The 15,236-nt window shown below is 40.1% G+C and overlaps 1 protein-coding gene across 1 annotated transcript in view; it reads left to right on the forward strand.

Annotated features, from left to right (window-relative positions):
• Positions 1 to 507: 507 nt before the first annotated feature.
• LOC103919779 (E3 ubiquitin-protein ligase TRIM23) overlaps positions 508 to 15,236 on the forward strand; it is a 16,510-nt gene continuing 1,781 nt past the window's right edge. Inside the window, exons 1-5 of the mRNA XM_009327336.1 lie at positions 508 to 537; positions 795 to 957; positions 12,882 to 13,003; positions 13,931 to 14,209; positions 14,839 to 15,021. Of these exons, the coding sequence (XP_009325611.1) occupies positions 508 to 537; positions 795 to 957; positions 12,882 to 13,003; positions 13,931 to 14,209; positions 14,839 to 15,021 (777 nt within the window). The remainder of the gene's footprint in view (positions 538 to 794; positions 958 to 12,881; positions 13,004 to 13,930; positions 14,210 to 14,838; positions 15,022 to 15,236) is intronic.

Raw genomic sequence — 15,236 nt, forward strand, 5'->3', positions numbered from 1 at the left:
CGGCTCAGCTCAGGAAAGGAAGCCCTTTCCCCGCCTCGTCTGCGCAGAGCCGTGCTGTCGTGGGGTGCCTCGGAGCGGGCTGCGAGGCGGGAGGCCTTTGTGTGAGGGGAATGGTGAATGCCTCAAGGTGGGGAGCTGCCTCGGAGAAAACGTAACGCCTGGGCTCCCTAAGGTGGTTAGCTGATGCTAGTGTCTTACGGATTGTCGGGGGGGGTTTTTTTTTTTTCCTAAATGACGTTCAGTTTTGCTTTTTATTAGCCGCGTAAGATGTTCTGGTCCCCTGCTGTTTGTTCCTGCTACCTCGATGCTGCGTTTGTAGCTTCATAAATGGTTCACTTGGTATGACTGACCTTTTTATGCGCATCAGCTATGAATGGAAACTTTCTCCACCGGCTGATAGTCTGCTTTGGCAGGGTCTTGCCCTCCGTTTCCTTTTCCTGCAAGGACATTTCTGCTTGCTTAGTTGTGCTGTTTGACCAGTGGACTTTTCTTGTGGCAGTGCATTAAATGAAGCGGGCAAGAACTAGTGGTGATCAGGTGGGATGCTGAAGAGTTCTGTTCTGTTGTTGTGTTCATTTTTTTCTAAATTTGTTTTTTAAAAAATAAACTCTATTTATTTTTTAAATATCATTCGTATGATCATTATTTGTGCGTACAAAGCAAAATCAATGATTCAGCCTATCTGCTGTGATTGCAGGCACTTCTGTAAAATAAACTGTGTCGTATGACTTACTGTATGAAGTTTTGCTTTTTTATCATCTCAGAAACAAATATGGTCTCTTTTTAAATTATAGGTTCTTGAGTGTGGAGTCTGTGAAGATGTATTTTCTTTGCAAGGTGACAAAGTTCCCCGGCTGCTTTTGTGTGGCCATACTGTCTGCCATGACTGTCTTACCCGGCTTCCCCTTCATGGCAGAGCAGTTCGTTGTCCTTTTGATCGACAAGTTACTGAACTAGGTAAGAAAATGTAAGTCTAAAGTTCTTAAAACCTGTCAGCCAAGGATATCTAGAAGATAATGCTAGATATAGATTCTTAATGCTCTGCTTAGTGATATTTCCAAGTAGTGAATGTGCAGTGTTCCTGTTCATTCAGAGAAGCTCATAGCACTGTTAAGCACTAGTAAAATAGGTATCTTAGGAAAAGAAAGTCAAGATTTTATCTTTATCTTCTTGAACCTGGGCTTGCAAGCTTTATACCTTAAAGTCTTTTTGTACACCTATATTTACAAAGGGACTACTCTATTTTATTAGTGTCTAAGGGTTCCTGAATGGTTATTAGTTCCCTGTTATCCTAAACAGTAAATAAACCATGCAATTAAATAGGTAGTTTCTTTAACAAACAGATTTGTCTGGATTCATGATGGAGTGATATAGAGGGAAGTATCAGTGATAACAAACCTGTTTTCTAAAATGTAAAGTAATTCTATATATACAGTAACTAATAGTGGCAGGCTATCAACAGGAATTCCCCTACTGTAGGAGTGTCCGCAGATAGTATTTGAAAGGATAAGATACAGCTTTTATCCAACAGTGGCAGTTTATTTTAGGCAAAAGATGACATATGCTTATAATTCCTTCAGAATAGGAATTGCCTGTTCAATATAGGGTTACAGAGAAGATCGGTTATCAGAAGAATTTGTACTGAGAAGAACTTGTTAATAGAACTGGCTCCAGCAGTTTTGAATAGCACAGGGGAAAAAAGCTGTTGGAAGGAGGAGAATCCTCAAGGAAGATTGCTAATCTAGTAATCCAGGAAAGAAATCTTTAAATAGCAAATTTGATTGAATAAGAATTTACTTTGCAGTAAGAGAATCTGCTAGATTGTAGACCAAACTGAGAGGAATATTAAGGCACTGCACAGCTGCACGAGATTTCTTAAAGTATGCTTTTAAGGGGGAGAATGTTAGAGCACAAGACTCAGTCCTGCTGTGTGAAACATTTCATCCAAGACCACAGCTTCTATCTTGTAAAGTAAAAATAGCATTTTTATTATGCTAGGGAACTTGTCACTTCCTAGTTTTCATTGTGCATTTTTTTCCCAGGCATCTGAAAGTATCGTATAATAAATTTTTGTGGGTTTCAGGTTTAACAAAAATGAAGCTTTATAAAAACATATAAAGTTTTTTCATCTTACGTAATACTGAGGAGCTTCTGATGAAACACAGTGAAATGTTATTAAACTTGTAAGGCTCCTACAAATAGGAAGAGGGAAGAAAAGCTTCAGCTTTTGTGTCTAGGTTAGTAGCCTTGCATCCTACTGGCTAGTACTAGAAAGAAGGATGATATACTGTGACCAGCAGTTGCTCAAAAAACTGATAGTTAGAAAACTTTAGCAAAACAGCTTGAAAGTAAAAATAATTCTGTGAATAAAAATGTTCTGCCTGGTGATTTGAGGCAGAAATCTTAAGAAGTCTTAGAAATATTATTGCTTCCAGTGTGTAAAAATGGGGTGTTTGGTGGAGTGCAGCTCGTCATGGCCCCCCTTTGAGGCATCTGTGCATTTGTTGTCTTCTCTAATCACCTAGTAGTCACTGGTGTTGGTTAAATCTGCTGTGCTTGTAGTTCTGTTTCCTTCTGAGAGCTCAGGAGTGGAGCTGGGAGGGAGGCATGGTGACTCTGGGCCTAGGGAACTTATCCTTCGCTCCCCTCCGTTTGAGGGCATGAGAGAAAGCAAGCTCCATTGTCACCCACTTCTGCTATTGCCATTCAGCCATTTAATGAGGTAGTCACAGGAAGTGTTCAGTATCTAAATCTAGATTATAGTATTGCTGCCAAGAGAAAGTTCTTTGAAAGAAAAGCTGTATAATCAGGGTGTAAAGCTACTTGTGTTGAAAAAATTTCCTTAACTGGTAACTGTGGATTTTACGGATACTTTTAGTTGGTCGTTTAACCTATACAGTTCAGCAGATAGACTTGTTTGTTTTCCTTTGCTCTTATTACTAAATCACTTAATCCTGTATTTGTCCAAAGTTTCCCCAGGAATCTTGGGAACTTTTTGAAAGAAATACTCAGGCATCTATATATGTATAGATATAGCTGTATTTTCTCCCTTCTGAAGTAGACACTTGGTTTAAATTTACAGGCCTGTCTCTTCTACATATATATATAAAACTGTGTGGGAAGGCAGGGTTAGAAGTACTTCGTCAATCAGGATTTCTGGAAGTACGGAGTCTGCAAGTGAAAACTGACAACAAATCACTTATATGCTTAGCAAAATATTCTAATAATTCATAAAATCTTACTATGAGAGAAAATATTTAGTAATGAACTGGTAGGACTAAAGCCTGCCCGAATTGTATTACTTTGCAGATTTTGGGGTTTTTTTTGAAAGTTCTTTAATGAAGTTGCCTGTAATTAATCTTCTAGTGGAGAATTTTAAATGAGTATGTGCATGTTGAAGTTACGTGAGGTGTCTAGTGGTTATCTTCAACTGGATTGACATTCTTTAACCAAAAAGATGTAATGGAAAAGCTTTTTCAATTTTCAAAATCTTGACACCATATATTCTGGAGATTATGTTGACTCAGGCAGTATATTTAGGGAAAAAATTATAAAGCGGTCTTTGTAGAAGAAGAGACTCTTCTTAAAGCCTTTTCCTTAAAGTATCTTGATTTGGGAGAAGAGATGAATCATTTCTTGCAAACTGCTTTCTCTCTTCTTCCTGCATTGGGTTAGTGGGTTGTTTTTTTTTTTTAAATATATGGACCAGGGAACTGTTGGGAAGGATGTGCTTATGTAATAGCTTTTCTGGCTTTTGATTTTAGTTGAGCAGCTCTGCTAAGGAAGCCTTTAACAGTTTACGGCTCAGGTGAACTCTCCCTACCATCATCACATTACAGGGCTGAAACTATTTTCTATCATGAGAACTTGTTGAACTGATGTATGCAGGTGTTGGCATCCTTCATGGAATCCATCCCATTGGTATTGTTTACATTTATATATTCTTTTGCTAGTGTTTGAGTGCTAAGATAAAACTTCAAAACTTTGTGCAAGAAAATGACATATAACATATAACATAACATTCTCTCGACTTTGTTCAGAGATTTAGACAAAAGTTGCTCCTTTATTACTTGCATTATTTATAATCCTTTTGCAGACAAGCTTCATTCTTTTGAAAATGACATTTGTATTGTTGGCTGGAGTCGGTCTTAATATCTTCACTCTGTCACTATCTCATTCCTGGCTGACACACTTCCTGCTATTCATGTCTTATTCTTCTTTTGAGAAGAGACAGTAAGATTGTGTAGTGGTTTAATGATGGGCACAAACATCCCTTGTAGGCACAAGGATGAGATCACTAGACTCTTTTACATTTGTGACCAAAGCAGAATTTAAGCTAAAGTCCAAGAGATTAAATAGATGTATTTACATGACTCATCTTTTAGTGTTTTTAAATATAAAATAAACACTTCATCAGATGTGTTGAAAATGTGTATGTTGGGTATGTAGTAATTTTATAGTAGGTTTAGTGTAAAAAGAAGCGAAGTGGCTTTTTCTCAAATACGTAAACTTTGTGGTAGATACCAGTGAAATGTATGACAATGCATGTTTTATAGGGTGTTTACTGGTTATAAATTCTGTTTTAGTAGACTAATAGTTGATACATAAACTTTGCCTGTTTTTCCATCTGTGTCCAAGATCAACAGTGCACTGACAATGTATAACACGTATTAGCAAATCTCAGGATACATAATAGAAAGTTAAAGAAAGAATGTAAAAGCAGTGTAATTTTGTTTCTCCTGACAGCTTTAAGTTCGGAACTAGAAAATAAACACAGAATAGCTGCAGACATATCTTTTCTGATCTTTTCTGTTGGTTACATTTCAGTAAATTAGTCCTGCTTTGACTTTTCTGGCTTGGCTTTCTCTTCATGCTAGACATGGAACAGAACTAACATGATTAAAATCAGGTACGAGAGTGTAAACTGAGGAGAGTACTTCTTAGCTTGTTTTTTTTTTTAATAAACATATTAAAACCTGTGAAAGAAAGTACTTTTATAAGAAACTCTATAGTGATTGAACAGCTTCTTCCTCTCTCAGCCTTATCCAACATTTGCTTAAAGGCTAAGACAATGTTTGCTTAAAGGCTAATTTGCTATAATCTATTTCATAAGTAGGTTTGCCCTTTTGGTGCGTGTACATCCATATATACTCTGCTATTAATGGCTATCTGGATTAGTGGTTAATCTGGAGATACGAGGTCCACATTAGTATCAGCAGTCATTGTATTGGTGTGTTGTTAATGTATTTTGTATACTGTAGTAACTGAAGGTTGTGCACAGTCAGTTTGCTACAGGACAGTGCTGTCCTAAACACTGTAGAAGAGAATCATCTAGCCACTTTTTTGTGCTTTGCTTTCTGGGAGTTAGTGTCTAGAAATCTGCCTAGATACAGTGTCAGCAAATGCAGACTCCATTTACAAACTGGCTTGACATAGTTTAGATTCTAAAAGTGGATATTGCGCTCTGTGTTTCTTCAACTTGTAATAAGAGGTGACTCTTTCTTGCTCTGTGTTATGAAAAACACTGTCATCCTGCTAGGAGTGCTAGAGCTAAAAAATAACTGAACTCTGAAGTCAGAATATATCAAGGCAGATGACTGTGCTGGTGCTAACTGTAATTGTGGAGGACCAGAACATAACTTCTGTAAACTTCTTTAGGATCTGTGGCAAACAAAGGTTAAAATACTTCTTTTTTTGTTTGCAATTTATTTTGTGGAGTGCACTGAGCTTAGATTGGGTGTTGGTAATGCTGTCTGTACCAGAGAAGGCTTCCACTGTGGAACTGATAACTGCAGAGAGCACTGACATGCCCTTGCTTTATACCTAACTTCAAAATACTAACCAGTACCTTGATAGGCCCATTTCAGAAACAGCAGATTTGCCAAAATGAATGGTCTTTTACTGGTAAGCATTTTTTTAAACAGATAGTCAATGTTGTTTTGTACCAGTTGAGGGTGTTAGAGGGGAGAATAGCTTATATAGGCTCCCATTTATAGCTATAGGAAAACACTATTCATCCATTTATCTGTTCTCTGAACTCTACCTTTTATCTGTGAGGCACGTAACTTCTGTTTTGAGTTTGGCCGCTGAGAATATTATGGTTGACAGTTTAAACTGTGGGGAAAAATGCCTAGGAAAGAAAGTTTCATGTAGCAAAACTGGAAACTACACAAAACAATAAGGTGTACAGTGTGGTTATGTTGGTTCCTGTTCACATCCCTCTTCGGAGGTACCATAGCATTGTTGTCCTCACTTTGGCCAGATGTGGCATGCACCTCAAGAAACTACTTGTTCTGCTCCCCTTGATGGGAAAACAGTTGGCATGTGAGCATTCCAGTCTTCCACGTAATTGTGCCTAGCCATGTAATGCAGCTCTGTTCTTTGAAACAGTACTGCAGGAAAAATGTTGTAAGGTAATAAAAGCACTTGCATCTATTTCAAACAAGTTTTGAAGACATAAGATTGAAAGCCAGTCTCATTTTTCTTGTTTCATAGCTCTTGAAGTAAAAGAGAATGTTGTGGTTTAACCCTGGTGGGCAGCTCAGCCCCACACAGCCGCTCACTCCCCGGCAGTGGGACAGGGGAGAGAATCAGAAGGGCAAAAGTGGGTGGTTGAGATAAAGGCAGTTTAATCGGTAAAGCAAAAGCTGCACATGCAAGCAAAGCAAAACAAGGAATTCATTCACTGCTTCCCATCGGCAGGCAAGTGTTCAGCCACCTCCAGGAAAGCAGGGCTCCATCACACGTAACGGTTACTTGGGAAGACAAACACCATTACTCTGAATGTCCCCCCCTTCCTTCTTCTTCCCCCAGCTTTATATGCTGAGCATGATGTTACATGGTATGGAATATCCCTTTGGTTGGTTGAGGTCAGCTGTCCCGGCTGTGTCCCCTCCCAGCTTCTTGTGCACCCCCAGCCTGCTCGCTGGTGGGGTGGTGTGAGGAGCAGAAAAGGCCTTGACTCTGTGTAAGCACTGCTCAGCAGTAACACACCTGTATTTTAGTTATCATCACTGTTTTGGTCACAAATGCAAAACATAGCCCCATACCAGCTATTATGAAAAAAATTAACTCAATCCCAGCCAAAACCAGTACAGAGAATAATTCTTAACAAGCTGAAAATAGGAGAACTTGCAGATCCATTTGGTTTTTGTTTTTTTTTTCTTTTGTGTACATTTCCGTACAAACAATATTGTAACATATCTAGCTCTTAAAAGCATTTTTTTTGTGATGCTTGTAAAAACATTTTATGCAGTGACTATATCTGAACAGTGTTTGGGTCTACAAAGAGCCTTTATAGCAGTGTATACTCTCTGTGTGCTGCAAATCCAGACTCCTGTGAGAGCTGAAGATCCGTATTCTTAGAACCATGAAAGTGCTGATTATTCTCTGGCTATGTGCACCAAGCTGAGGAGCAGTGAAACATGACTATTTGGGATGGGTACTTCATTTTGCTGGTTCTCATAACTGCCTGCTACTCATAGTAGTTGGTGTCTGTCTGTTCATTTGGAACAGCACTTTCACTCTAATGATACATCAAAATCTATGGAGTGTTTGATAAATATCAGTATTGAAGAAGGAAAACTTAATGTCTGTATAGGATCAGTGGGATGACATCTGAATTCTAGAAGGATGCAGAGGGTGTACGCCTACCAGACCACCATAGGGCAGCATAATTTAGTAGTTATGAAACGACACTCAGGAGAACCAGACAACTCAAGTAGCCTGGTCTTTCTCTTTGGGAAAACGCGTGGGATACAGTTTCTGCGAGCATGTAGATGCAGACTTCTGTCAGACACCAGATATGTGGACTGAAAATGTCAAGAGTTTTTTAGGCACCATCTGGAACCAACCTCAGGCTCCAGTTGCTGTTCTGCTAGTCTTTGCATTTGGATTATGAGAGGCAGCCCAACTTCTTTCCAGATCTGCCATTGTTTTCTAAAATTGTGTTTTCCAGATCATGCTTGAAGCACAGCGTGAATCGAATAAAGAGTTACTTGAATTTAATAAAGAACTGTAGTATGTGTTATTTTTTTACAGTGAATAGCAGAAGTTCACTAAAAGTTTGGCTCATATTCTTAGATGGGTATGTTTGCATGAAGTACAAAACAAATATTTGAATTACAAAAGCAGCATGCATATGCAGTTTTGTCCAGATAGTGGTGTCCCACACTCTAAATAGTAACCGCAGCAACCATTTCTTGTCTTACAAACACAGTTCAAAAGTTCCATCATAAAATAGATGAGCCAATTTCAAGTCCTACAGATTCTGTTTAAATACAAGTTGGCATTTCTAGGCACCTTCTTAGCTACATAAATATACCTCTGTCACTACCCTGGGCACTACTGGTAATGTTGTGCCTTCTATCATTCTACTGAAAGCTAGCAAGCCCCTCCCCCATTTCTTTTCCTGAAGTTAGTAGCTTCTGTACACTTACGTAAACAGCTGACAAAGCGATAAGGGCAATGTTATGTGAAGAAACTAATGTCCACATCTTGCCTTCCTTTCAGTGCACCAAAGAAGTGCTCTGTTATTATTCAGCAGTAATGTTGGATATAATCAAGTAATTTCTTGAGCTTGTCTTTGTTCTCAGATATGTTGTTTCAAGAGCTGGTAAAAATAATGTCACAAGATCATAGGCGTTCATGGGTTAACTGTGATATTTGTTAGGAAAACAGGGTGTTTGGAGGTTTTAATGAGGATTGATGTATATATCTGTGTTCTACCAATTTTCATAGAATCACAGAATCATTAAGGTTGGAAGAGACCTCTAAGATCATGGAGTCCAACTGTCAGCCCAACACCACCATGCCCACTAAACCGTGTCCCTAAGCGCCTCATCTACACCTCTTTTAAATACCTCCAGGGATGGTGACTCAACCACTTCCCTGGGCAGCCCGTTCTAATGTTTAACCACTCCTTCAGTAAAGAAATTTTTCCTCATGTCCAATCTAAACCTCCCCTGGCGCAACTTGAGGCCATTTCTTCTCATCCTATCGCTTGTTACCTGGGAGAAGAGACCAACACCCACCTCGCTACAACCTCCTTTCAGGTAGTTGTAGAGAGCAATGAGGTCTCCCCTGAGCCTCCTTTTCTCCAGGCTAAACAACCCCAGTTCCCTCAGCCGCTCCTCATAAGACTTGTTCTCCAGACCCTTCACCAGCCTCGTTGCCCTTCTCTGGACACACTCCAGTCGAGGTGCAGCCTCACCAGTGCCGAGTACAGGGGGACAATCACTTCCCTACTCCTGCTGGCCACACTATTTCTGATACAGGCCACGATGTCATTGGCCTTCTTGGCCGCCTGGGCACACTGTCGACTCATGTTCAGCCGGCTGTCGACCAGCACCCCCAGGTCCTTTTCCGCCAGGCAGCTTTCCAGCCACTCTTCCCCAATCCTGTAGCGCTGCACGGGGTTGTTGTGGCGGAAGTGCAGGACCTGGCACTTGGCCTTGTTGAATCTCATCCAGTTGGCCTCGGCCCATCGATCCAGCCTGTCCAGGTCCCTCTGCAGAGCCTTCCTACCCTCAAGCAGATCAACACTGCCGCCCAATTTTGGTGAACTGATCGTAATAAAATCCCTGTGACAATAGCAGAAGAGCTCATCATAGCATTGAGGCTGGAGGAAGAGCACATGCATTTCTTTACTTGTCCCTTCCAAATTAGGAGTTGTCAGCAAGTAATTACACCCTCTACCTGGATTGACATGTATTGATACTATATATGAACAGCCTTGTTAGTGTCAATTAGGATTTAAACTGATTCTATACTGTGCACAAATAAGAGTTTAGGTTGGGCAGTAAACAACTTAAAAAGTTGATCTGCCCCTGATTTTAAAGAAGAAAAGAAAAAAACCCCCACCCAAACCTACAGACAGAAGTGACACTCATTCTGAAAATTCATAGTGAATTCAACACTAAGCTCCATTAAAACACCTCTCTATTCTCAGATCGCCCATCTGTAATTGGACATTCCTGATTTCCAAAAGTATATAGTTGTGATTCAGCAATGGTAGTCAGCCTACTGCAGTTGATCGAATATAACTTTCTAGATGTTGTATATTGAGGAGAACCTCAGATTCTGTGTACTCAGTCCTTGAGAATGGCAAACACCCCGTTTGAGGGATGTCTGATAGCATACTACTAAAACATGTTTTTTTTCTTTTATATATAACAGCTCTGCTGAGAGGAAGTTGCTAGGTGCTTTCTGCATTAGGTAAATCACTTTTTAAGAGCCATCTCTTAAGAGCGCGGGAGCAGGCAATTCCAAAATGTCAGAAGTCAAGCAAGCGGGGCAGAAGGCCGGCTTGGCTGAGCAGGGATCTTCTTCTAGAACTTAGGCAGAAAAGGAAAGTGTACAGATGTTGGAAGCAAGGACAGGCAACATGGAAGGACTACAGAGATGCTGTTCACCAATGTAGGAGAAAATTTGTGTGGCCAAAGCTTGATTAGAGTTCAAGTTGGCCAGCGCTGTGAAGGACAACAAAAAAGGCTTTTTAAAATATGTTAACAGCAAAAGGAGGATCAGAAATACCATTGGTCTGTTGCTTGATGTGGTCGGTCACCTCACAAATAAGGATGTACACAAAGCGTAGATGTTTAATCCTGGGGTAATCCTGGTTATACTTACAAGTTGGGGGACGAGAGGCTGGAGAACAGCCCTGCAGAAAGAGATCTGGGGGTTTGGGTTGGTGGCAAGTTGAGTATGAGTCAACAGTGTGCCCTGGCAGCCAAAAGTTCCAACCATGTCCTGGGGTGCATCAGGCACAGTATCGCTGGCTGGTCGAGGGAGGTGATTGTCCCAGTCTACACTGCACAGGTGTGACCCCACCTCATGTACTGTGTGCAGTTTTGGGCACATCAAACTATTAGAGTGTGTCCAGAGGAGGGCAACCAAGATGGTGAAAGGTCTTGAGGGCAAGACTTAACGAGGAGCAGCTGAGGTCACTTGGTTTGCTCAGCTTGGAGAAGAGAAGGCTGAGGGGACCTATTCACAGCCTTGAAGAAGGAAGTTGTACTTCCTCAAGGGGGGCAGTGGAGGGGGAGGTGCTGATCTCCTCTCTCTGGTGACCAGTGATAGGACACGAGGACATGGAATGAAGCTGTGTCAGGGGCAGTTCAGGCTGGGCATTAGGAAAAGGTTCTTCACAGAGAGGGTGGTCGGTCACTGGGACAGGCTCCCCAGGGAAGTGGTCATGGCACCAAGCCTGTCAGAGTTCAAGGAGCATCTGGATGATGCTCTTAGTCATATGGTTTAGTTTTACGTAGCCCTGCGAGGAGCAGGGAGTTTGACTCGATGACCCTTGTGGGTCCCTTCCAACTTGAGATGTTCTGTGATTCTATGATTCTAATTTTCTCATTTGGGAGGAGAATGAGAGAAGACAGTGGGCCAACCAGTTGGAGGGCAGCTTTGCAGAAAAGGACCTGGGGGTCTTGGTTTACCTGGTGTGCTGTTGTGGCAAAGGAGGCTAACAGTATCCTGGGCTACATTAGGAGGAGTGTTGCCAGCAAGTCCAGGGTGGTGATCCTTCCCCTGTCCTCAGCACTGGTGAGGCCACACCTGGAGTACTACGTCCAGTTTTAGGCTCCCCAGTACAAGAGTGATGTGGAGCTACTGGAGTGAAAGGCCAGTAAGATAACGGAGGGACTGGAGCATCTCTTATATGAGGAAAGGCTGAGAGATATTTTACAAATATCTGAAGGGAGGGTGTAAAGACAACAGAGCCAGGCTTTTTTCAGTGTGTCTGGTGACAAAACCAGAGGCAATGTGCACAAGCTTGAAACAGGAAGTTCTGTCTGCACATAAGGAAACAATTTTGACTGTGAGGATAACCAAGCTCTGGCACAGGTTGCCCAGAGAGGTCATGGAATCTCCCTCCTTGGAGATCTTCAAAAGCTGCCTGGGCGTTGTCCTGGGCAACCAGCTCTAGGTGACCCTGCTTGAGCAGGGGGACTGGGCAAACTGATGTCCAGAGGTGCCTTCCAGCCTCAACCATTCTGTGATTCTGTAATGACTAAATAGTAATGATCCAGTGCTCAAAGATGATGCTTCATCTCTTGAAGCACCTTTGCTTTGCAACAGAGAAAATGTCTTTATGACAGTGATGCTGAAAAAAGTCAAGGGATGATACTTTCTTGGAGAAACTGTCACTAGGGTTCTCATATGCTACATGGCCTATGCAGGTAGCATTTAGCAGCAGTCATTGGGAATGTGATTCTGGTTTTGTTTCTCATGTTAACCTTTACAAAATGAGGATGATACAGGAGTAGACGTGGACTTCTGCTTTGCTCTAGGGAGAGTGAGATATCTTCTTTTTTGTTATATCAAATAGTGCTGTATGTGGGTCTTCCTTTCTGAATATTGTTTTAACCCTTACTCAGGTTTTTACTGGACTGAGATCTGCAATAGGTGTTGCATCTTGTGATTCAGGGAATATGAGGTTTGTCAGTGTGAATTCTTCACAGCTTCTGTTCGTGCAGTAGAAATGTTCACTGTATGTAGTTATGCCAAATACTAATTTTTATGATACACATTAGAGTTTGTGTGTTCCTTGTAGTGTTTAGTTGTTAGCTGTTGTAGATTTTTTTACAAGTGTTTTTACTGAGTTTTTGTAAATTTTTAATAATCTTGGCATCTTTTAAGTAGGGCAAATCTGCATAAATATTAAATAGTTCCATGATGGAAGGAAGGAAGAGGATAGAAAGGTAGTGTGAGCTTACATAGAAAAAGTGGTAGATATATCTCACTCTAGTTAATATCACTGTAGTTAATGTGCTCTTAATATTTGTCAGAATCTCAACTGTGGTTTGTGGAACTTCTTCTGATGGTATTTGGTTGAGGTTTTACTTCCTCTCCTTCATTTAACTCTTCCTCAAACATAGGAGATTCTGGTGTCTGGGGCTTGAAAAAGAATTTTGCTTTGTTGGAACTCTTGGAACGGTTGCAGAATGGACCTGCTGGGCAATGTGGGACAGCAGAAGAAGCCATTGGTCTATCTGGAGAGGTACTGAGTTTTAAAAAAAGGAAAAAGTTTGTTACATTTGCTTAAAGTTATCTCTAGATAGAAAAAAAAAAAAGAAAATCAGTTCTTTGCCAAATGTAATTTCACTAATAATGCTGTTGTTTTCTTTCAGTACCTTGTATTAAGGCTTCCATTAATTGCTTCATAATTAAATGCTAATCTGTACTGACTAAAGCAGAAAATAAAAAGGTATTGCCAAGCATGTATACTCTTTTCCCCTTTTTTAGGCTTTTAAGATTTCTAGAAAACGTTACTCATTTGGATATTTTAATTATAGTGATTTAAGGACAGTTTTCTAAAACTTCTTAGAAACTCTTCCAAGTTTGAAAGACTTGAAAGACTTCAACTCTTCTTCTCGAGTAGTTGCCTTTTATAGTCATTTGATATCACTACATCATGTGATAGTAATTCATTATCAAAACTAGCTGCTTTAATCATTTCAGTATTAACAACTGGTATGCAAAAAGTATAATGCAGTGCCATTCTAGGAATAGATAACTGTCCTAAGTGCCTATTTGTCCACTGGTGTTTTGTCTGTAACTTTGTAATTCTTTGTTCTGTAATGGTTGCTTTGGAGGAAATGACCGGAGCCTGAATTATTTTATCCTCCAGACTTCCACTGAAGTTTGGATTTATAAAATCACTTAACACCTTTAGAATAATTTATGGCAGTTGACGATAAAGGAAACTGACTTTTATTTTTTTTAAAGATTTATTGACAACTTAAAATCAAGTTTTCAAAGTAGTCCAAATATTTCTTAGTGTGTAACTTTTAAGAAAGTCTGTTTGCAGACTTTTGCCTGCAAAAGTCTGTTTGCCACCAATAGGTGGCAGGTCTTCTGATTTTCCTCAGTTGCTGGGAATAAATGTTAACAACTTCAGTTTTGTCTTTTTCTTTTTGTTTGTTAGAGTATCATTCGTTGCGATGAAGATGAAGCCCACGTTGCATCTGTATATTGCACTGTTTGTGCCACTCACCTGTGCGCAGACTGTTCCCAGCTTACTCATTCTACAAAGACACTAGCAAAACACAGGCGTGTGCCTCTTGCTGATAAGCCTCATGAGAAGACCATGTGCTCCCAACACCAAGTGCATGCTATTGAGTTTGTTTGTTTAGAAGAGGGCTGTCAGGCGAGTCCTCTTATGTGTTGTGTCTGCAAAGAATATGGGAAGCATCAAGGTCATAAGGTACTGCTGATAATCTGTTTCTAGTCATGCCATGGGGTGGCTTGCGTAATTATTTATCCAATTAAAGTACAAAATATCATCAAGAAAGGAGGGTAGATTCTTGATAGGTCTTTATAGAAGTAACTTAATATTGTTCTTTTGTTTTCCCTTCATTTCAGATAACAGCCATGGTAAAATTACAAGGAAAAAAACATTATTTTTAAGACCACAATAAGTTATTTATATATTAAGATGGACAGTCCCTTTATCCGATGCTTTTCTGAACTTCTCACAGCACTGAGGCACCAGTTCTGAAAGTTGTTTTCATCATGCAAACACTAGGTTCACCAACCTGGTGCAGTATAACCACCCTTCTTTTTTTATAATTGATTATGGTAAACAGGCAAATTTGTATGTTTACTTCTGTAATTGCTAGATGCCTATTTTAGTCTCAGCATAATCTGTAATCCTGATTGCATTTTAAATTGCAGGATCGTTTTAAATTCTTACTTGCCTTTCCTACATATATATATACACACACTTATACATACACACACACACGTATATATATTAAATATGTAGTAAAATGGAAAAGATGATTAAGGAAGATATTTATGATTGATCTTTGATATGTTGCTTTTAATTAACAGCATTCTGTCTTGGAACCAGAAGCAAACCAGATTCGTGCATCCATTTTGGACATGGCCCACTGTATAAGAACTTTCACAGAAGAAATCTCAGATTATTCCAGAAAATTAGTTGGAATTGTTCAGCATATAGAAGGAGGAGAACAAGTAGTTGAAGATGGAGTTGGAATGGCCCATACTGAACATGTATGCTTCCCCCCCCCTCCCCCATATGCATGGAATATTTGCTTTTTGTAATAACCAAGATAAGGAATTTCTTTGAAAATTATACATAGGTTTTATAAGACAAGACCTTAAGTTCTTACCTCTACCAAGTCGGTATTGAGGCTTAAGCCAGCAGATAGAGGGGGACTTGTAGTCCATGACAATGTTTTTCGGCTACATGAAAATAGGGAGGCAGT

This window comes from Pygoscelis adeliae, unplaced genomic scaffold, assembly GCF_000699105.1.
Source record: "Pygoscelis adeliae isolate BGI_AS28 unplaced genomic scaffold, ASM69910v1 Scaffold26, whole genome shotgun sequence".
In the NCBI taxonomy this organism is placed as follows: Eukaryota; Metazoa; Chordata; class Aves; order Sphenisciformes; family Spheniscidae; genus Pygoscelis; species Pygoscelis adeliae.